This window comes from Solea solea, chromosome 5 (genome assembly GCF_958295425.1).
Source record: "Solea solea chromosome 5, fSolSol10.1, whole genome shotgun sequence".
In the NCBI taxonomy this organism is placed as follows: Eukaryota; Metazoa; Chordata; class Actinopteri; order Pleuronectiformes; family Soleidae; genus Solea; species Solea solea.
Genome location: NC_081138.1, coordinates 19,037,833 through 19,062,048, shown reverse-complemented (window position 1 = coordinate 19,062,048; position 24,216 = coordinate 19,037,833). Strand labels below are relative to the sequence as shown.

Sequence of the window (24,216 nt, the reverse complement as noted above, 5' to 3'; positions counted from 1 at the left end):
CTGTCAGCACATCTTGTCCTCATCCGGCTCTCCGTCCTTCCCACAATGCAACATCAACTAGGTTAACTGTGGCAAATTCAACGCAGCACACTGTCCTTAATGTCTCTGTGTATATCTCTGCCTCTCCATCTACCGACTCCACTCTACATATGTATCTGTCCCTTCTAATTAATCTGAAGCTGTGTCAGGGGTGCGTTGCAGGGGTTTCTGAGTTCCACAGCTGCAGAAGTTTCTCATCTTATTATGAACGCCCATTGATCTCACACGTCACAAATCATCATTTGCATAAATGGGAGAATTCTGACCCCCAAACCTACAGCTTACAAATGTTTGCTATACCGAGGTTGGCGACATATATCTTTCTCCTTCCTTGCAAAACCAGGACACACAGAATATCCACCAATCATGTTGTTGCACTGATGCAAATGAGCAGCTGAGGTTCACAACAGTTTCGACGTGATTTGTGATGGCTGGACCCAGCATGGACCAACAAGAATGGAAGTGGAGGATATCAAGCTAATACATAGGATTACATAAACTGATTTGTTCAAGTGCTGTGGTGGGAGGAGCCAAAGCAGATCAACAGAACACAAGAAAGAGTTGAAGGTTCAAGAGTCTGGAGTGAGCCATAAAAGTTTTTTGTGGGACAAAGTCAAGTGTTTTTTTTAATTTTTATCAGACTAATGTAGTTTTTATGTCCCCACACGAAATTTGTTGAGTATTATTGTGCCGTAGACGGACGTAAAGGTAAGCTAGAATTACCCTGTCATGGTTGTAAGCCTCAATCCATGTCTGTCCAGACTCATGTAATACACAGAAGACTTTAAATGTAATCCATAGAGGCTATTAGGTATTTTGTTACCTTTAGTTTGTCAACTGTTTGTGCCATGATACATACAAGTGGTCTCCAGTGTTTTATAAGTTTCTACTGTATTCCTAAAAGACAGCCACTGTGGTAACTCCAGGTTTCATATTCGACTGATGGTGCTAGAGAAGCTGTGCTCATCTTCTGAAAACGAATCCTGACGAGCAATAATATGTAGACATAGCTTTGGAAAAACAGTCAAAGAGCGAATGAAAAACAACACAAAATAGTAAGTCAAGTAAGTCATTCAGCATTGAACACTAAAATGTAAACAAAATAAGTACTAACTAGGAACACACAGTTCAGAGGCAACGTGCAACAAGGATTAGGGCCTTCTCAAACTGATTTATTTTCCTTTCAGTTAAAGCACTCTGTAGAAGGCCATTCTTCATGTGTTCTTTTTACTCTAGCTGCCCTCTCTGCTCCAGCTTTTGTCTTGGAGGCACGGAGACTTTTTTTTACTCATTAATAAAAAGAAGAAAGCTAGAAAATAAAATCAATATTTCCCTTTACTTCTCATTCTCTCCTTTCTTAAAAAAACCAAAAAAAACACCCTCAAAACAAACCCTGTGGTGTTCAGCCAGACTAAGAACAACAGTTTTTGGTGTGTCATTGAGGACAAGTTATAAATACAAAGACGATGTAGACGTAGAAAAGCTCAGGTAGGGACATTTTCAGAAGAACAAATCTCTAACATTAAAGGAGTAGTTCATGAGAAGTGAGAGCTACCACTGAAAGAGACTTTAAAAGAAGACAGACTTTACCTGAGGCGTTTTTCATATAGCCATTGGAGTCCATAGTGGTGTACATGACATAGGGACCTGGCTGGTTTACACCAAAGGCCTGGAAAAAACACACATACAAACACAAATGAGAATAAATGACAAATCTTGACATTCTGCATTGTCTTCTTGCATCAGCTGTCTGCCAGTGAGGTTAAACAAACTTGACGAGAGAAACAGGGAGACAAGAGAAGAAGAGGGCACAAAGACAGACAGACATACATGCTCTTACCACTTTGACCTTGAGCACATTTCACTTATTACTTTCACTAGGTGTTGTGACAAATGTCTGACTTAGCCGACTCTGACAGAGCATAAATGAGTGTGACTGCTGTGTGTTTGCACATCTGTGTGGGCGGATACGGAGAGGGGTGTTTTATCGCTTCATTATGAAAGGACGGGATCTAAATGAAGAGATCTGTCATCCTTGACTTCACAGGAGCTAATCACGAGAGTGCCCCGCGCGCAAACATGCACACTGTGACGGAGACCTGTGACCCTCGGGAGTCAGGTGAGAGAGGAGCAGAAATGAGGTCAAACACAAAAAGAACAGAGAGAGCGGGAGAGAGGTGAACTTAGTGGACTTAAAGGAACACGGTGGAGGAGAGGTGTGGGTACGCAGAGTAAAATAAGAAGAGAGGCGGGTGATGGATGGTGAGAGGAGAGGAGTCGACACAGCTGCAAGCTTCACTCGTCAACGTGTATTCATCATACTCTTTCAGCTAGACAACATGCAGGTGGAAGAGTAGACAGAAAACCAAAACAACTCTAGTACAAGCAGCCCCTAGTTGATGTCAAAAGTAAATGGATTTTGCAAAGCGACTGCATAAGAAGTGATGTCATGTTGCACTATTTCTGTCAGATTTATCCATCCGCCTACACACGAGCATTCAACACTGGCTCTTTAGACTTTCAAAAAGGTCCTTGACAAAATGATTGCTATGTTTAACTCACAAAGTGCACTTAACTTTTCACCTCATTCGGACAAACACAATTTTTTAATGTTAACCTTAGACCATAAATAAATAGTGGACAACAGTTGACAACAGTAATTGACAAGGACCTGGCTGAATCATGAACATTTTATAATTATTATTATTATTTGAAGGGATTAATCGACCTCTACTGACCCTTCTTGATCACCCTCCTCTCAATCTGGGTTGGATACAGGTAACTACCAAGAAATCAAAGATTTTGACTTGACTAAACATCATTTAAACGTCTTTCAAAAAAAGTGAAACAGAAAAGCGCGAGGTTAAAATAAAATGAAATGACTGGATTTAATCAAATTGAACTCTCAGGTTCATCGGTCGAGCGTTAGAGCTACACTTCCAAGGGAATTGCACACAAGAATCCTGCATGTTATGCAGGTTCATTCACCACAAGTTGCAGTCGAGACTTTGTTCTGAAAGTGGTTTGAACAAGTTGCCAGGTGGAGTAGAAACTATGCAGAAGAAACTATTTTTCATGCATTTTATTTAAAAAAAACTGAAAAAAAAATCACACATTATTATTTCTTGGTTAAGATGTCAAATTAGAATTATTTATTTGTATTCCTGAACAGAAAAATTTTGAATGATTCATTTCTGACTTCTCAAATTTAGGTTTTATTTTGGTATAAAAAGGTGAATTCAGTTTGTTATTTGCAAAATAAATAACAATAACATATTTAATCTTGAACAAGTCTTTGAAGGATTTCTCGAATATTTATATTTTTATGAAAGGTGGTCTAATAAATTTGTTAAGTGCTGTACGTGTTTGCTGTGCGTATACATGCTTAGCGCCAAGGTGGTACCTTTGCATGAGGCTTATTTAACCAGTCTGTGAGGTTGTCACACCAACACACACGTAGCCTTGGATACCTCATAAATGGAACGCCTCATACACAGAAAGTTGGACATCAGACGAAGGTAGTAATTTGTCCTCATATTAAAACTTTCTATTGTAAGACAAAAACTGCAATGCATTATGTGCTGAATATGCACATCCCTAATTTCCTACACATCATCCCCATATTTTTGGCTACCTTTCACTTTCAGTTTATAGCATTTCATAGTACAGATTCGATTGAAGAATAGAGGATTATATATTTAGGAAAATGTGTAATAGTACAGATGGTAGACTCAGATACGCCACTATTAAAAAGTTTAAAGATTTCTTACGTTCACGTCTTCCGGGCAGTTATTGGAGCAGAGGCCGCTGAGCACTGAAAAACACAGAAAAAGGCAGAGTTGGACATGTTACTCAGCATGTATTGCATGTCCAGCACAATGACATGACCTGCTGGTGAACAATCTGTGAGGGTGCTGCTGTCAAAATCTTGTCAAAAAACTTTTGCTAACACAGTGACGTCTTAATCATCTTTTCTGTTTATGAAAAACATGAAATAAAGAAAAATGTGCACACTAGTGACAGTGCACGTGTGTATACATGCACACGAAAAAGAGCAGTTCATTTATGTACAAGAGAGGTGCGGACGAAATTTGCTGGATTTCTAACCAGCTATTAGAGAAGGGACTTTATTAGCATACTGATCAGGTCCTGGGGTCTAAATTGTCTTGATTTGCCTGATGGAGTCATGCTGGAGCCCAGTACTGTGTTAATAAGGTCTGCACCCAGCGCTGCATTAAACAGCCAAACTCAGTGCACCTATTCAAAGGGAACACGCCGGTTCAATGGTACAAACAGTGGTTGGGGTGAAGCCACAGCACTAGATAGTTAATCAAAAACATTTACCACACAAACAGAAGCCTCAATATGAACAAAACTTTTCTCTGTATTGTGACATCATGAAGTCACAATTACACTGAAGTTATAATGAGCTGCTGTTGGGGACTCTGAATGCAGAAGTCACACGATAGTGAAAACAAGCGACGACTGTTCATTCTTCTTGACACATCTCTTTTGTTCTTATCCACACACGCCCATTCACTGATCGCCATGGTTCCTCTGTTCATTCTCGCACACTGTAACAGATATTTATAGACCTGTACAACACAGTATTATACAATACAAACAAAGTATTCACAAAGGCTTAATGTTGGTTATTCTTCTCGTGAAGCGCAAGAGGAAAATAACTGTATGGCCTTTAGAATGGCAAAAGTCCATCTGAACTCATATTCTAGATTTTAATCGTGTCAAGCTTTTAATTTAAATTGCTTTTAAATTTGGTACAGTCATGGTCTAAATACAGTATGTGTGTATGTTAATGAAAATTCCTTTGATGAATCTGTGAGATGCCTGGGGGTGGGATGGGGGAAGAGATTACATAAAATTACATATTAAAAAACAAACAACAAAAACAACAGAAAAAGAAAGAAAAACAGGGAAAAAACAAATTCTGCCTTCAACTGGTGGATATGTGACAGTATAGTATAGTAGGCAAAAAACCTGCAGCCTGCTTTGTGTTCGGTGTTGATTAGCGAATGCAAGAACATGATAAACTCTGCTACTTGAACTAACCAACTCAGCCATTGAGTATATATGCACAGTATTTCCACGACAATGTGAGTATTAAATCAGAGTGTGACCATGTACTACACATTCTGTGAACAAATGTAGTAGTGGTTCCAAGGCTGATGACTGCATGGGACCATTTTCTCGTTCTCTGATCCTCGACACGGTCACCCTGCCATTATTTTTTTTTTTTAAGCTTTGATTTGAAAAGAAAATGTATGTGAGGCAAAAGCAAATTTGTTGCTTTGATGTTCACAGGCTTATTATGTTTACGCCTGAAATGGAATTCAGATGGAGCGCTCATCAAAGACAAACATTAAAAGGCCACAAAGCATGTCAGGCTACTACTTGTTTTGTTGTCAATTGCACAGCCTGCCAGAAATGATTATTAGAGGAACAGGGTTTTCAATCACGTAGTAGTAGAGTCTTTGTTTGCTCTACGGCATTTTTTCAAGTCAAGGACATGAGAGGAGGCCTGGTCTGCAGTGATGAGAGGCCATTTTTGTTCATATATAAGCCCTTCTTTAAGATAATGTCCGTTACATTCAAACCATTGTCAAATGAGTTCACGCAATGCTGATTAAGCCAACATTATTTCATGTATTTCTCACTGTAGTAGTCTTTAGATATGAAGTGGCCCAGCAAAATTCCCACACTGCACATTGGAAATTATTTTGTTCCCGAGGAAAGTGAGAGAGCTGCAAACAATCTAGACTATGAATGAAAAGACAAAGCAGTGCCCATGAAAAGAAAAGAAGTAAACTGCTTATTCAGAAGTGAATAAGCACTTTGATGGAATAATGATTCTTTCCCCTGCGCTGCCACTATATCCACACAAATGCTCCCTCAGTCAGGTCGGCATTGCTGAACAGAGCCTGTTTTTAGATGAGGGATGCGGCATATGTTGCATCATTTCTGTTCACAAAGACCAAACAGAGGCAGAATAATAACATCAACGAAACCAACAAAAGCTATGCACTGTAGCTTTAAGCTGGATGAAGTTGAATATCAAGTATACATATACAACAACTTCAAGAAAAGAGGAAGCCTTTAGGATTGTCTAAAGAAGTCTGATGTTGAGGCACCAAAGCAGTTCGAAAATAAAAGCCCTGTCAGAAATTACACTGCTCATCAACTCTGAGAAAATACCACACGATCACATCAAAGGCTACAGAGCAAAGTCACCAGCCAAGGACACTGCAGATCAATAAATCATAGGGGTTGGCTTATTTATCATTTCTTTGAATTTCATGCTGTTTCAGCTCAGGCTATTGGCAACACTATCAGTGACCCTGTAAATCAATAACACAGAGGGATTAGCCTGCCATTTGTTTCAAGTTGATTTCATTTGGGATTATCAGGAAAGAGAACACAGGACAGAAGACAGTGTGCAGCGGGACTCAACGCCACCTCACCACCACAAGTTTAGGTTGTTAGCAGTTCATTTTGCAGCAATAAGAGACGTTTTCACACATTCCAGAGAAACAATTTTCACGTCCGTCTTTATGTCTGTGTGGCCACAGCAGGTAATTTGTGAGAGCTGAGATGTGTACAAAATGCAGTCCCCGGCAGTGGGCTACAGCAAAAACTGAGAACTCGTGTCACTGTCAATGTTAAACGGAGACGTCATGTGCATGAGAAGACTGACTGGAACAAACAACCTAACACAGCTCGAACAACACACACACACACACACACACACGTTTGCACAGCGATTCTTTTTTGACACTGCACTGACTTCCATTCTTTTGGACAGCTTAACCCTTTAACACCGAGCGTATCGCTGACGACATATTTGCACAAGTGCACTTTGCATCATCGTAGTTTCCACTTTTTGGCCTGTTTTTGGACATTGGACAAAAACTCAACCAAATGTTATTTTAAATATGGTATACTGTTCAAATTTAACACGCAAAATCTGGTGTCCATGTACAACAGTCTACTAAATAAAAACGTTTTGGTTTTCTTCATTTTAAAATGTTAATGCACAGTTTTAACAAGCAGTCAATTGTAAATAACTGCCAGATATTGAAAGTTATTCTGGAAAAATGGGCAAAAGCACTCACTCAGAGGACATTTTCTGGCCCTTTTATGGTTAAAATAAGTCTAAAAGTCCAGATGGACATTCTGAGACTTAGGTGTTAAAGGGTTAAACTAAACTCTATTCCAAGCCTTAACCATAACCAGTTAATGCCCAACCATAACCTTCCCAGGTTTTGGTCTCCATGAGGACTACTGGTCCTGACAAAAGAAAAAAAAAAGGATTCTCATGGCATTTTAATTTCAAGTGTAGACATATATAATGTCATGCAGAGCTAAATTGCATTTGGCATCCCATGGAAATAACGCTGTCAGAGCAACTTTCATGCCAAAAATAACACTGCGGTACTCTTAAATGAAAGTTATGTGAGGAAATGGAAAAAACAAGGAATTTAATCATAAAAGGGGACACACACACACACACATGCTACATTAAGGTTTTCCTGAAATGAATTTAATGATGCGTAAAAAGAGAGAAAGGCAGGGGAAAAGATGGACATGCAGAAGTCCATGGGCACGTTGTCCGCTTGTCGCTCCATGAAGTAGATGAGTTTGTGTGCGACTGTGTTTGTGTGTAGTCAAGGCTGTCACTGTAGAGGAAACTCAATTTTAGCATTTCTTGTGTGAGGCCTCTTTGTTCTTTCTATCTCCATCTCTGGTTAACATGTAACACGTATGTAACAGCTCCTCCATGGGTAAAACAAGATTAGTGGAAAAGTGCAGACACATCCTGTGGGAAGCTCCTTTGCAGGAATAAACTAATCAAGTGAAGGACGAACTGTTCTGTGAACTCCGTGTTGGTCTGCATAATGTTTTCAGTTAGTATATCTGTTATTAAATAATAAAAAAGTTGTTTTCTTTAAGCTCATGTTATGCATGGGGTTCTTTGTTTATGTATTAGCAGGGTTATGCAAAAATGACTAACAAGAGATGGGTCACGGAAAACCCCAAAATTCTGCTGTGGATCCAGGAAGTTCTTTTCAATAAGAAAAGTATCAGAATTCATTTCAATTAACAAATGATATAAGATAACAAACACATACATTTAGGATTGTTTAGGATTGGCCTTGGCCCAGTTATACCCTCAACTATGTACCATTCTGGTTTTCAAATCAGTGCTGAGCAGAAAATGTGTAATATCCCAAGAGGAACACATCCCCCTCCGGCACAAAATATTTAATTATAAACAACTCTTAAACACTGCTGAACACACAGTGAGTGTGCTGGTCTCCTGCTGAGAAACTAACATGCCCAAAGAAGAGATCAACTAGCCTATGTGGGATAAGCTAACTGGTGCATCTCAATTAGTTACTTATTGCACTAATTCAGTCGGGTTTAAATGTTTAAGTGTGGCCACACACACATTGTGAGGGAAGACACATTTTCCATTGATAAACGAGCCACTAAGACACCTCTGTGATGTATCAACATCTTGTTCTCTGGCAAACAAATCAGATGTGGTCAGAGAGCTAAATGGGAGTAATATGGTGGATGTTTTGCCAAATACCTGATGAAGTACCTGCTGAGGAAGCACCACTCGCTGTGTGGGTTTGCAGCTAATTTAATCATAAGTAAAAGTCTGGCTAATCATTATGCTGGTTAATCATGTCTAGTTTCAGCGACGGCATGACTGCAGCTGTCATTTTGTCATAGTTCAGATTTAATAATTGAAGCACACTAATGGTTTTTGGATGAAAATGCTTTACTGTATTCTGCGGTTACTGGGGATAAGAGGAGCCTCGGTGTTCCTAATCCAGGCTGCAAGTTTGTAGTGTAGGACGCCAGAAATCAGGTCATTTCTCACCACTAAGAAGTAACCCACTGGTTTAGTGTGCTTTTGTATTATCATTGCTTTCAAATACCGGCAGAATATTATATCAGAAAAAAAGGAAATTGGGAATGAGAGTCACCTAAAAAAATGCCTTTTAAAACTCATGCTTGGATTTGTGTCCTCGATTCAGATGGATGGTGATGTTGTAAATGCAGAGGATGAGAATTGCCAGTTCTTATATTGCGGGAGACAATATTTTTCTATGACAGACAACTGACATTTGCTGACAACTGAGGTTTAGTTGGAGACATGAGACATTAATAAGATGCTGGCTGTAACCCGCATCAATCAACAAAAGGCTACATCCAAAATGGTTGATCAAACAAACACTGGAGATGTTTGCAGAATGGAGACAATAATACAGTTAATCACTGGCTTCCTGATTGGATCTTATCAGTCACGTCGTGCCCACCGGCAGTGAATGCAATGCATTGCTAATAATAATAAATTATCTTTCTATCTATCTAAAAATCTATCTTTTCTTACTTACAATTGTTCCTCAGTCTGTAGCCAACTGCAGTGTGGGCATTCTGCACCTAGTATGTACCTTCTCAGTGTATGCAATTAGTCAAAAAAGAGAAAACAAATGAATAGCAGCAATAATAATAATAATGATGATAATAATAATTAAATAACAGCAATAAAAAACATACAGAAACAAGTGTCCCAAGGCATATTGGTGATTGAGTGGGATTTAAATGATTATTTATGACATTTTTTGAAATGAAGTGTATTTGTATGGATGTAAATGGGCCCTTCAGTAGTTAGCCTAATCAAAACAAAGGCAAAACTCTAAACTACTTCATGTTAAAGATGAGTTATTTTTCAGCTACTGTGAAATAGTATATCATTCAGCGTTTTACTGTGTAGCATGTGTTAAGGTTCACAGCAGTAAACAAGCCATGCAGACTTAATCAATACTTTAAAAAAAAACTAATCATACCCTTGCTATGAATAAAGCAAAAGAATTCACTGAATATTTTTCTTTCTCTTTACAAAAATAACGACCTTCATCTCATCTGCAATTGTAGCCTGATTGGCCAGCTAAAGAAAACCTGAGTGCAGTCATGGCAACAACACGCATAACTTCACAACACAGTCCGTAAATGTTAAGTCAGCTGATCTCTCTCACACGAAACATGCACGCACACACACACACACACACACACACACACAATGAGGAGGTAAATTGCCGTGCATGAAACAACAACAGACCTTGACAGGGGGAACATGCCAAGCTGTGTCAGCACTAGTGGCTACAACTGTGAGTCAGTGAGAGCCAAGCAGTCACTGTGCACACAAACCTAACAAATACGACAGTTGAGTGGCATTTGCTCTAAGATGCTAATCACATCTCATTGCCCTTAGGGAGCTTCTGCTGACCACAGGGCTGCTTACAGAAATGAATGGTCACACACACACACACACAAACCTGTTTCTGTGTCTTAGTGGGGACACACCATTGACACAATGCATTCCCTAGTCATTTACTCTAACCTCAACCATCACAACTAAGTGCCTAAACCCAATTCTAACCCTAACTCTAAAACCAGGTCTTAACCCTGAAAAAGCCCTTTAAAGTTGTGGTGCCCGGACACAGTGGTAGGTAGATTAAATACAAGCACACACACTGACTGGCAGCAATAGCAACTCCACAAAACTACGTGTTCGAAGGATAATCTAACGTTGTCCTTTTATTGTTAACCACCAAGGAAACAACAGAAAAAGCTCCCACTGTCTTACAGTACTTCCTGTCCCTGAGTAGCTGAAAGTGACTTCCACTACAAACGTAATGTGACCACCACATTTTTTTTTTAGCCTCGTTAGTTAGACTAATATTCAATGTCATTGCAAAGCTAATCAGCTCAGTCCTAATCTTAGACGCCAATAAATCTGACTTCTTCTGAACTCCCCGAAGCTGTAAAAGACAACTAAGGGGCCTTTTTTGGTTCATGATATCAATTGTTAGACTTAAAAACTTCTCTGCTCTCGGGAGCTTGGCCATACTCTGGGACTTTGCTTGAGTTAGGTGAATTGTCAGTGGTTGCAGAGCTAAATGAATTCATAGGTGATTAAATTAGCCTTCAGAGTCATACATACAACTCCGGTTGCTCCGGTTTAAGTAAAATGAGGTGCTGTCCGTTGTTTTCATCTTCTAAACAATGATCCATAATTTGCTAATGGTCCGTCTTCCAGCTACTTTGGTTCTCAGTAGATGTGGTCCACACTAATAAAACTGAACTGGACAAACCCTTAAACTGATTTGTGTTGGCTATCTTGCCATAGCGTCTTCGTCACTGCTAGAAAATGGGCAGTAATTTTTCGGGCACAGAAAGAAAAAGAATTATTAGAGTAATATTAGAATTTGATATACATAATATATACACAATAAACTGACCAAAAGTAAGCGAGAAAAAAATTAAACAAGGAACATGATCTACTGCTCCCTGTAGGATTAAAAAATGACTGTAATATATGGAATATGCATGCTGTATGAGCTCTCCTGTTTTAGATCACATTTGCAGGCATCTTAAACTGTCAACATAAGTGGTACAGAATGCTGTTGTGACAAACATGGCAGCAGGCACTCCCACTAAGCCCTTCTTAGTGTGTTGCAGCAGAGAATGAGTATTCACACCAATCTGAATATGCTGCCTCCAGTCAAATCCTCCTTCGGACGACGCAGCCACACAGACTTCATGTAAATCCCCTCCTTGTCATTTTGAAAGAAGTAAGAGAGGGAATAAAAGACGGCTCCGACTCTGACTCACAAACTGTGAGAGGGGCAAACAGAAGAGGGAAGGCTGAGTAAAGGCAGGGGCACAGGTGAGAGTGGGGTAAAATAACATACTAAGAGGGGAGGAAATGAAAGGGGCTTAATGAGAAAATATGGAAGGAGAGGAGAGAAGATAGTAAGTAAGGGAAGAAAGGCGAGGTGAGGAATGGAGAGAGAAGAAGCGGGTATGTGGGCCTGAGAAAAACTCACAGATGTTTCTGAATGCAGCTAATCTGCATCCTAATAAGTCAGCAGGAAACTAATCAACTCATACAGTTCTGCCTGTCTGTCTCTCTCTTCATCTTCTTAATACACGCCTGCACGGATCTGCATGTCATAAGACGACTTTACACAGAGTTGTATTAATGTACTGGAGCCTCACTATAACCTGAACATAACAGTTCATTTCTCGGCTTGTGCGGAGATCCCACTCACCTCATAGCCCATCATTTTATCCTTCTACACTTGGAGTTAATGATCTCTACCACTTCTTCTCTATGTGGCAGTAATTCTCTACCCATCTGTCCACCCAGAAACCACTTCAGAATCACTGTCTCTTATGTCTTAATATAGCACATAGTGTGACTTTGGTTACAATATAAAATCATTTTTCAAGAAATCATTTTTACCCAAAACCAATGTGAATATATCAGAGGAAGAAATAGAGCAGAATCAGCCAAACAGCAGACAGTATGAGGGAATTGCCTATCAATTGAACGTCTAATGACAGAATGAAAGAAAAGAAATTGAGATTTGACCAGTCATTGTAGTTGGCAAGGCACTGATCTCGGTGGGCAGCCACTACCAGCAACAGTGCAAACACAAAAGGTAAGAAGGCGGCGAGCAACATCACTCGCCATTTAATGGTGAAAAAATGATTTTCAGCTAAATAAATGTAAGATCAGAATGTCTAAAATATGAATAAACTATTTTAAAAACAGAATCCCCTGAATGGAGGTTGATTAATGAACATAATGGCCAACACTGGTAAAGCAGTCGAAATAATTTAAATTTACAAAATAATATGAATGATTTGCACTGTATCACAGCTGATTCATACAGAAGTAATAAAATGAGTTCATTCAATTCCTGTATCTTAAGGCAGTGGCAGAAACCTCCAGAGGTTCCCTTCTGCAGCTCTTCTTCATTCTGGGCTTCATGGCAGGGGAACAGACACAAGCATGCATTCAGTGTGTGACACAAGATCTTACTGTGAGAAACAAGATATTCTGATGTGCTGAGACCAAAATTGAACATGATGGCCTCCTCTCTAAGCGATGTGTCTGGAGGAGACCAGACACGCCAATTGGAATTAGTTTGCTCTTCTGAAAAATTTGCCCATCTCCACAAAGGATCTTTGGAGCTCTGCCAGAGTGACCATCAGGCTCTTGTTCCCCACTCTTGCACAGGCTCTTCTCCTCTGATTGCTCAGTTTGGCAGGAGTAACTCTGTACTCTGCTCATTATGCAGAAAACACTGGATTACAGGAGCTCATTAATCCTGTGTACCATGACCCCTCTTCTTTTCAATGTTGTTTGTAGTTTTTTTTCCCCAGTAGTTAAAGTCTTGCTCTTTACATGCCTACACTATAACAATGCTGCATCAGTTTATTTATTTATTTATTTCGATTGACTTCAATTAAAGAACAACATATTGTTCGCATCGTCTTTTTCTGCAACATCTATACAAAATATGTGATTTGTGGAGAAGCCAGCTCTCCATCTGACACGTTCATTAATCAACAGACTTTGCCATCTGTGTTCTACGCCACCATTGCTGCAGCTAGTGTCTACTGTATATGAACCACACACAGCCTGTGAGTTCAACACCAACCACTGCCCAAGCACGCTGAACTCACTGGTGTGTGAAACATGTATAGCAGGTTGTTGATTAACACAATACTTCCTTTAAATTCCCCCCAAAAAAGTTGAATTTATTTTGATTTTTTACATATTTTAAATGATGCTCTCTTTATAGTGTGTTCCTCTTTCTTATACCTGCCACCATTCTGTGCTGTTAACTTCCCCGTGGAGTGCCACCATTTTATCATCAGCATGTGTGGCATACTAAGTATTGCTATTTAGCATACAACAACTACAGTACATCTTAGATTAATGGGAATATCTTGTAATCTGGGCCAGGTAGCAGTGCTCGATTAAAAGTCAGGAAAACCATGGCAGTGCTAACATGAATGCTTCAAAACAAAATCCTATCCATCGAGTAGCTCCTGAGATCCATTCACTACTAATCTCATCCTATCTCATATGTATTAAATCCATAACAATCCATGACTTTTTTTTAAATATCTCAGTCTGAACCATGAACAGCATACCTCTTAAGGTGAAATTAGGGCATTACCAGTATCTTAGTACTTTATCTTGCGCGGACTATTAATGTCTATATAACTATGTCATGTTAATACATCACCTAGATTTCAGTCTGGGCCCAATTAGTGGACCAGAACGAAACATTGCTATCCTTGGAGGCTTGCAGGTAGAGGCTGGTTAAATATCTGGCACTTTGTTGTCAGTTCATTCAATAAAGGAAAAGACAGCATGTCATTATTGTTTCATACCGAAAGTAGAATTTATTCTAGAAGTGATGTGGACAACTATGTCTACGCAAAGTTTGCTGCAATACTTTTAGGGCAAAAAACAAAAACAAACCACCTAACAGGGATGAAACTAAAGCACAACTGGACACCAAAGATTCAGCCGACCACTTTGAGAGGAGCCATTCTTATAGTGTCAAAACAAAATGACAAACAAGGTTGATATGCTTTTTCCTCAGCTTTCAGGATATATATGTATTTTTTACACAACGGCTTCTCTGCTGCCAAGACTTCAGCTTGGATTCAGCTCCACTCAAATACTTATAGTCTGCTCATAAATAATATATGCTTCTATGGCAACAGAAGCAAGTAAGGGTCTTGATGGAATGCACCCGTGAGTGAACTATGGCTCCATAGTAGGATAAGATGTCAGACAGGTACAGGTTCAGGTCATCTTAGTGTGAAAAGCCCATCAAGAGTCCAAGCCTCTGTCAGGGAGAGAGGCAAGAAGGCTGTCTGAGGCCAGCCAGAGATGGATTTATCCCAGGAAGTCTGTGTGCATCATGAGCTCTTACCTTTCAGTCATTTATTCCGCATACATACACCCAGAGCGACACAAAGTCAATCCTTCAGTGGGTGTTGTTCAATGATGCTCAGGGGCGGGTTGAGAAAAGGCATTTTAAGAAAACAGGATCCACATTACAGAACAGAGGACTGCATCAGATAAGCTGATGCATCACTGGCTGACAAAATGTGTCAAGTCAGGATATGAGCCCAAAATATTCACTGTCAGCTTCGCTAACACATTTGCCAGAAAAGAATGGTAAATCCATCATTTCCACCTATGGGGTTTTACCTCACATACGGTGCAAGTCTATAAACTTGCAATTGAGCTTACATCCACGAGGGAGATAAATGAAACGTCGAAAGAGTGGAACACGTTTCAGCAAGTTAGAGAAAATTCAACACTGAACATATATACAATATTTATGACTAAAAATGTAATAACTGGAATAGAATGAAGGGGAGCGGACACTATTTGCATTGACGGGACAACATTGGCATTTTGGTTGCAGGTGTATCCGAGTGTGTTTAGTTTGATTCGCTGCAGTGAGACAATACATGGGTAACAAATCAACGGCGGTGTGTGGAGAGGAGAGAGAGAGAGAGAGAGGGAGGGAGGAGGCACAAAGGGAATTCAAGTCACAGCAGGTGCAAATGGAACGAGTCAAGGTCGCAGACATATACAGCACACAATGTGGCCGTTACATTAACTGAAAGCACTTGACTCTCCATATTACCATTTTGTGTGTACTGATCTATAACATAATATATGTATATATATATATATATATATATATATATATATATATATATATATATGTGCATAACAACATTGATATGAACTCATGATGATACTCAACCCAGCATCATGCGATTATGTCTGTATGAACACTGTGAGGAACATATTTTGTTTCTTTTTCCAATTTTGTGACACATTATCTCAAATCAGAGGTTGTTCACTAGGGTTGGACCCAAATATTAAAATATTATTTGGGGCTTTTTTTTTTGGGCAGACATTTTGTCAGCAAATTCTTGTGCTATATTTAGACTTTTTAAAAGTGTCTCAAACATCTCAATTTAGGAGGTCCACATCATCTCAGGACTTCAAGACCTACAAGTCTTATAGATTTAGAGCTTTTAAAAGAGATGGATGTAACATATTGATGTTGTGTATTTTAACTGCCCTAACCACCAGCTGCAAATTAATTACATTAATGACGAAGATTGTGAGGGCTTTCCACCCATCAACATTTTTTTTTTACATTTACAGGTGGGATTTAGCCTACTGTTTTCTGACTTACTGGGCTGCCTGTATCAGTCTTTGTCATTTGGACATTAATTTAACTTAATTGCTAAATGCCATATATGACTTCACTTCACGATGCCGATTGCTGTCATTTGTTTTGGTTTATGAAACCAATCGTTGTTGTGACCCACGTGTATTGTACATAGTTGTATATGCTATGGACTATATGTGCAGGCCTTGGCTTGGAATGCCTTGAATCGCCACATATGGTTATTTAATGAGAACTAATATCATACACTGTTTCTCTGGCAGTATTGTTTGTATAAGACAAGTCAAATTTGTGAAATTAATAAAGAACATTGACACTTACTGTAAGTGTTATAAGTTGTATGCTGGTATGTTTACAAGGGCATGGTGATGATTTATGTGTGTGCATTTTTTTTTTTGTGTGTGTGTGTTTCAGTGCATCCCATCCCTCCCCAAAAGGCACAACAACTGTTCACCAACTGTGCTGAAACCGAAATAAACAGCGCTACATTTCCGACTAATGAGCAAAGCAGAGTGACAGATTAAACTGTGCAAAGGCCCATCCCAGAGTGGGACTATCTTTGCTTTCCATAAATGTAACTAGGACCTATACTGTAACAGCATTTTGATTTAAAAAAACAAAACAAAAACAAACATGCCTTGATTTTTTTAGTGACACTTTTACAGTATAGAACAAAGAAAAAATACTATTGACTGGAAAAAAAAAAACCCAGTGTGCCAAAAATATATGAAACTGTTTCTGAACCCTGAGAACAGATATTAAATCTACAGTTGCAGACATCATTTGTGTCTGGAAGATGGTGCAGTGCACATTATCAAACATTCAGATGTCTTCCTCACATAGACAGGATAAGGACAGGAGGAATGAAAGAATAGCTTATTTTCTTGGCATTTCTGATGCCTTTATCAGACGATTAAACAATGGGAAGTGACCGATTACACGGAGGATGACAGAGTAACAAAAAATGTGCAATAAAGATGTCAGTCTGACTTTGAACCTCTGGATGTCATGGCTACACGAGACATGCACCAGACATTATGTGCTTCGTAAAATAGTAAGTCTTCATAATTTATTAACTGAACACTTCCTGGAGTTATAACGAATCTGAACCTTTTCGTTCAGATTTGAGAGAAAATCTGGCATTGGGATTAGGTATTTACAATAAAAGAATAACCAGCCAACAAATTGTAAAACAAGGTACTAAACTATAAATATAAATATAAAAATAAAGTACAGCAAGCAAAAAAGGAAAGAAAAGAAATGCGATTTAATACAAATAGTAATAAAGCAGTGTCCTTTACAACTACTTCCACATGGCCATTTTCAAACTGTAGCCAACAATTGCTTCTACTTGAGAGGCTGGGTATTAAATCTGAAGCAGAGCTCAACATGACCTTTTGGGAGAACGTGCATTTATTACAGCAGTTTTGTGCTGACCTTGGCTATTATAATCTAGGCTGAAAAAGAACAAAAAGATAGAGAAAACTCAGGAAGCTCCTTTTCACCACCAAAAGTAAATCTAAATAATATAACAAAAAAAAAAAATGCATCGTAACAATCTGATTTCTAGGAAAAGCTGCTCATTTTCAGATATTGAAGTTGGACTATGAGGGGGAGAGAACAGCCTTAGGTTATGTGACAGGAGGGAAATAAGAACACTGGGATAATCAGCCACTTACCCATCACTTTAACGAAGTAGGCATCAGCTTCGAAATTGTTCTTTAAAGCATGGATGATCAAATCATTTTTGCCTGGTGCCTGGCTCAGAACCAGCATGTCTAATATACCCTGCAAATGAAGACAGGCATATAGATAAGGGACAATGAGAGCATGGTGTGTGTGTGTGTGTGTGTGTGTGTGTGTCTGTCTGTCCACATTTTTTTCCCTCTAACATCCTGGGTGACTGATACAGCATTATCTTATCTCTACTCTTCCTCATTTCTCCTCTCACCACTATCTCTCTCTCTCCCATTCAAAATGTCTGTCTCCTGGGTGGGTGAGAGAGCGAGACGAAGAGAGAGAGAGTTCAATTCAACAGACCGCATAAGTAGTAATAATTAGAACTCACAATACAGTACAGCTGCAAAATGTTTTCCCTCAGAATCTTGTATGTATGAAAAAATGCACATGAACGTGTATGATTCTGTATGCTTTCTTACAGCTGCTAATATGCTCAATCTTTAAAATAAGAGAAATCCATGTGGTGATCAGGAAGGAAAGACTGTATGTGTGTATATGATAACATTATGTATGGAGGGTGTGGTAATAAAACAACAGCACAAGAGTATACAAAGTAGATAAATAAGTGCTTGGTCTTGTGAATACAATAGCAGGGAAAGATGGAACAGAGTAGGATTACACAGAAATATGCTGTGTGTGCTTTTAACTGAATTGCTGAATATAAGCAGCCACTAAAGTGAACATAACACAATCCCATTCTTAGTCCAAATCAAATCTGGAATATTTTTTTCTAAGAATGAAAGATAAAAAGACTAACGTTTCTGGTTATATCACTGAAGAACAAAAAAAACCCTCGACACTTATTCTACTTTCTACATTCAGACAAATCAAGTACTGTTGTTAACTCTGGGAGCCTCTGTCAGCAAAATGTACTCACATCCTCATAGATGTCAAAGAACGTTGCCATAACGGCATTTTGGATGGCTCCCAAATCTGACTGGTCCCAGTGGATGTGGAACATCCTTCCGACGCTGTGGCAGCTGATGTTTGTGCAGGGAACGTTCTCCAATAAGAAGGCCTGCTGACCACTATGAGGCAGAGAGAGAAAAAGAAATGGAGTTACACAGTGTTTCTCCTACATAATCCCACACAAACATTAATACCAATTTGCCACTATTGATTATCAGTCATAACTTGTACAAGTGTGCACCAAAAGCTGCAAATGAAGACATCCTAATGGACACTGAGAAAAGAAAATGTATATAGGGTAAAAAATGGTTACATAAAGTGCAGCAGGGTGCTACCTCAGCAAATGCAGAATGTTTATGCCATCGGCCGATGACAGTTTATCAGTGAAATCCAACCCACTGACTGCAGCATGTTGTTTACGTATAACCTGGTACCACTCTCTCTGTACAGGACATTACTTGACTAATTCTGCAATAAAATTTGAATTTTTGACCACAGAGATCAGCTATGTTCCCAATATGACCCAATTATTACAATAGTCATTGTAATACACTTGGAAAATGTTATCACTGTAGTACCTGAGTAAGATCATATATAGACTAAGCAATCATCAGATTTTAACATTGTTTTCTGATATTAGATGCACTATATAAACATTTCTACATCTTAAGCACATTATAACGTCGTTTTGTGGGAGTGGAGGTAACAGATGTGGATCATAACTGGACCATGGTAAACCAGAATAAGAAGGTAATATTCCTCTAGCAACTCATGTGAACACCCTAATCTGAATAAATTCAGAACAAGGTCAGTACAAGTGCCAACCCGTTGATTCATCATGCATAAGAATCTGAACTCCTGTGTTGAAGTCTCCAGAACCGGAAGACTACATTCACTTTTTATTATACAGTCTATGGGTGAGTAGAGCGTACAGTGTTTAACAGTGTATTTAAACCCTGTGGAATTTACTGTGTCTTTATTGGCATTTGTATATTTCAGCAACCAGCAACAAAATGTTGCCTCTCAATGATACAACACATGTGAGGTGGTTTCAGTCAACTCAACTTTTCTTTTTTTAATAGAGGTGTTCATGTATTTGTGCTTTAACTTCTGGTACAGGACAATCAGTACAGGTTCTGATCACGTTGCAATCCGAAGACAGACTTTACCTAATGGCACAGTGCACATTTTCTTTTCATAGCACGGATTATTTCATTCTTTCAACCCTAAACCTTAGACCGCAACACAAACTGAACAAATGGTTTGTACATACATATACTGTAGATAGATTTAAAATTGATATGTTTGCTGTGGCCACACCATGTTTTTGGTTTCTTTCGTGGAGATTAGTGGTAAGACATTTACTACACATGAAATAAAACCTAAGCAGTCTGTAACAGTAAGCAACATTTTCTCTCCACTTGCCGCCTGTACTTAATGTGCTCAGTCTTTGTTACATCTCCCTTTCAATGTGTGAGGAAATCGGATAAATCCTCCTCCTTTATGTGTCTTTCTGTCTTTGGAGATTGGCCCTGTACCTGTTCTTAGAACAGGAAAAAGGCAACTAAAAATAAAATAAGCCTGAAAACCCTCCTTCTTCTCTCTCAGGATTTCAAATAACTCTTTTGTGCCTCGCTGTGTGCTGACCTAGGAGCTGAGGTGAAGACACGCCCCAAGCTATGAGCCTGATGGGACACATGCTTTCAACATTTGAAAGAATGTGTGAGGTGGTGTTGGAAAAACATAAAACTGCAAAATACTCACCTGTCACAATTAGGACAGAAATAAAAATGAAAAACATGTAAAGTAATAATATGTTGGCTGATTGATTGACAACTGTGATAAATATGATGCTGCTGTCTATGCTGACTGTGCTGATGTTGCTTGAAAAAAAAAAAACCAACAACTTGAAACTGCAGGATGATAAACAGAGACGGATACAGAACAAGCCAATGTTATTATTGTGTTGACCACAGAAGTAACACACACACACACGTGCACACTTATGTTTTAAAAACAGCGAGCTTCAGCAGTCGTCAAAATGGTCCTTGAAATATGCTTTGTAAGCCTCTGCAATGGTACGGGGGACTAGCTTTTTCATTAAGTATGAATGGTTTAAAAATTGCTCTTCTATGGTTTAATAAAAGACATAACGTCATCAACCAGTTTGAATGACGACTGTTTTCATCTGTGCCACTAGTATGACACATGATATTATAGCAATGTGTGGAGAACATTCTATAATATCCGACGTGCTTTTGCACTCGCTTGAAATATAAAACAATATTTATTTTATCAAACTGAGGAGAACAAGTACTCCTAAGTGCAACAAACTGGTTTTTGTGCAATTTTAGTGCAATTTTATGTAAAACATTAGGTTGAGAGACCTAGATACAGCTGCTGTCGTTACAACATCTGTATTAAAAACATGGTAATGTACAGGAAGGGGCAGGGATTTCATTAATCCCTAAAGTAAATGCTTCAGGCACACATATTTAAATAGAGTCACTTGAAATGACAATTTTCTCAGCAGCTGTCCTTGTGTTTCTGGATACCGTTGTCTTTTGCTTGTTTAAGTGACTTTGTCTGCTGTGATTACACCTATATTAGCTGGAGGTTTGTTTAAAGGTCAGTCAGTGAAATCCATCAATACTGAGCCTACATTGGAACTTTCCTCCCTTCTCAAAAGACATAACATTAATAGTGCTGTACCTGGGGAGTGTGGCTGGTTGTCAATAAGGACCTGCCTTGCCTCTAACTCTTTCTACGTGACAGCGTATTTTTTGGTCAAACTGTGTGACTTTGTGCAGAAGAGGAAACAAATCATTCATTGTTTCAGAATAAACCTTCAGCTGTCCTTCATTTGGTTTCAAAACAACCTTTCTCCAAACAACCTCCCAGGGGAGGGTGATGGTGGAGAAGAACTCAAGGTCATGAGGTGAATCATACACGTGTGGGCATGCTAGAAGACACACACACCTATAGTGGAAACCTGGATAAGTGTTTACTGAAGCAGAGTATACATCATTTAGCAGTTGCCACAAATACACCCAAACACCAAAGGAAAAATAATTATAACGCTATATCTATAATTTTGTTCTGACTTAATGGAGAATGTATTAATTATTGAGTTTACTTCCAAGACGAATGTAACAAAATTAAGAAAAGAGAGCACGCAATGAAAAGCCTCCACAATCAATTTTAAGCTCCCAATGAGGCAACGTATGAGAATGACGACGCCTTGCCTCCTATTATCTCTCTGTAATTGACTTAATACCATTGCCATTAGGAGATCTCTCCTGAATGTGCTTTAATTAAGAGTTCATTTGTCTATAGACAGAACACTTTTTCAGACACAGCACTCAAAGTTGTGATGGTGGCACAGGAGGACGTGCACGGGATTACCAAAATCATTTGTCTCCATGCTCTGGGGACCATAAATGTCAACAGAACGATCAAACAACCAGCAGAAATCGATACTCCTAAAGCCACGAAACAAAAATGTATTAATTGATTACTATAGTGATTAAGAACAACAGCTAAATAGTCATCACCTGAAACTTTAAAAGTGACACAAAATGACAAAATCATAGCTAAAACCCACACTTTGCCTTTAGCACACTTTCAGCCAGTCTGTGCACTAATGCCTGTGTGTCTGGGATCTTCTTGTTATTGTATGAACTAGTCAGCACTGATGTGTGTATTTGTGTGTATGCACCTTGGGGAGTCCTCCAGTGCTGCTAGCTCTATCCTCCTCCCCTCTAATTGGCCTGTAGAGGGGCAGTCGGCTGGCAGGAGGGCTGACCAGCTAGTTAGGCAGACGACCCTAACCCCTCCTCTCTACCACTGTTACCTGTCAACCTTCAATGTTTACTATCCATTCATCTCTGCATCTCAGCAAACTATACAGTGCCCTCATGCTGAGAGGCTATGCTAACCTGCTCACCTCTTCACTGATGTCATCCTGATGCTTACTTGTTGCCTCTCATCTATTATCGTGTGTTATGGGGTGCTGTGGGGGCAATGCAAGTTTCTTTGTTTTCAAATCGAGACATGATTGTACCTTTTTTTTTTTATACATCTTATATGACTCAGACACTTTTTTATTGTCTAGACTTTGGCAGCCCAGCATATTCCAATTTGTCCTGGCACAGTTTCAAACTAAACCAAAATGTTATTGCACTTCTCATTGTAGGTGCAACATTTACCTTCTGCTTGCTTGTTCCACAAAGTTTTTGTTGTCCACACAAAGATGCCGCCTCACAGTTTCAACTCAATCTGTGCATGTACCTGCAAGAGGCGTGCAATACCGTTCTCTCTCATGTGAAAAATTCTCATTTTCTCTCTAATCTGTGTTCCTGTCACTCTGGCTGTGTTGTGCACAGGAGTTCAAAGCAGGTTGGGCAGCCCTGCAACCGCCATTGATTGAATTAATTCTGTGGAAAAACAATGTCTCAGGGCATATATCTGCAATTCTGTTTGGATGCAACCATTAATCAAACAAACATGTTAGAGACAGGTTTTACCAAACTGTATAACATGAAATAAGCTGATGTATATTTGAGCAAACATAAAATTTATTTTAATTTCTATTACAAGTATGGCAATGATTCCGATTAAGATGTAACTAGTCGGCAAACTATTGATGGATTGACAGTGAGTGAGACAGACAGACAGACAGACGGAGAAAGATGTGGACAAAAGGTGAGTGAAGACATGTAGTGGCTAGGTTCTTGTTGTAAGTAAGTGACACCTAGACAGCGATATGCTGTCATGGCCCTGAAACGATGTGGTTTCTCATTCTGCGAGCCACTGTGGTGATGAACGGGGGCAGTGACACACAATCAAAGTCAAAATCCATCCATTGGTTGTGTCACTCCTCTACACAATATGCCTGCCATCACTCATTTTTTCCCCCTCCACCATGTCTCTCCGTGACTGCTTCATCATATCACAATATGGCATGTTGCCTTTCTTTGACCTCATTTGCCTTTTTGTTCACAACATTGCACATCAACTGAGAAAATTAGCATTTTACGTCATTGTCCATTCCATCATGTTGGGGGACAAGGTATTTGGCAATAATTTGTATGTAATAATTAAATAGTTATCAAAAATAGATATTATAAATTAAGAAATAAAAAAATATGAAGCAGTTCATGACAGAGTTCAAGACAGAGAACTTCCTCTGTCTTGAGAAAAATCTCCCCTTATTTGAGTTGTTCCAGTCCAAATTCCATTTTCCAAATGTGGAATGTTGCAACAGGCCTATAAGGCCCTCTAAACAATCAGTTTCTTGAAAAAAAAACAGTTGACAGCATGAGAATCTGAGATCGAAAACCAACACAATAATGATAAAAATTTAATAATTATACTTCCATAGCAGCATTAAAAACACAAGGATACT

The 24,216-nt window shown here is 39.0% G+C and overlaps 1 protein-coding gene across 1 annotated transcript in view; it reads right to left on the bottom strand.

Moving 5' to 3' along the window:
• itfg1 (integrin alpha FG-GAP repeat containing 1) overlaps positions 1-24,216 on the bottom strand; it is a 114,551-nt gene that overhangs the window by 24,163 nt on the left and 66,172 nt on the right. Inside the window, exons 11-14 of the mRNA XM_058630204.1 lie at positions 18,778-18,928; positions 17,840-17,948; positions 3,810-3,853; positions 1,630-1,708 (exon numbers count right to left, since the gene is read on the bottom strand). Of these exons, the coding sequence (XP_058486187.1) occupies positions 1,630-1,708; positions 3,810-3,853; positions 17,840-17,948; positions 18,778-18,928 (383 nt within the window). The remainder of the gene's footprint in view (positions 1-1,629; positions 1,709-3,809; positions 3,854-17,839; positions 17,949-18,777; positions 18,929-24,216) is intronic.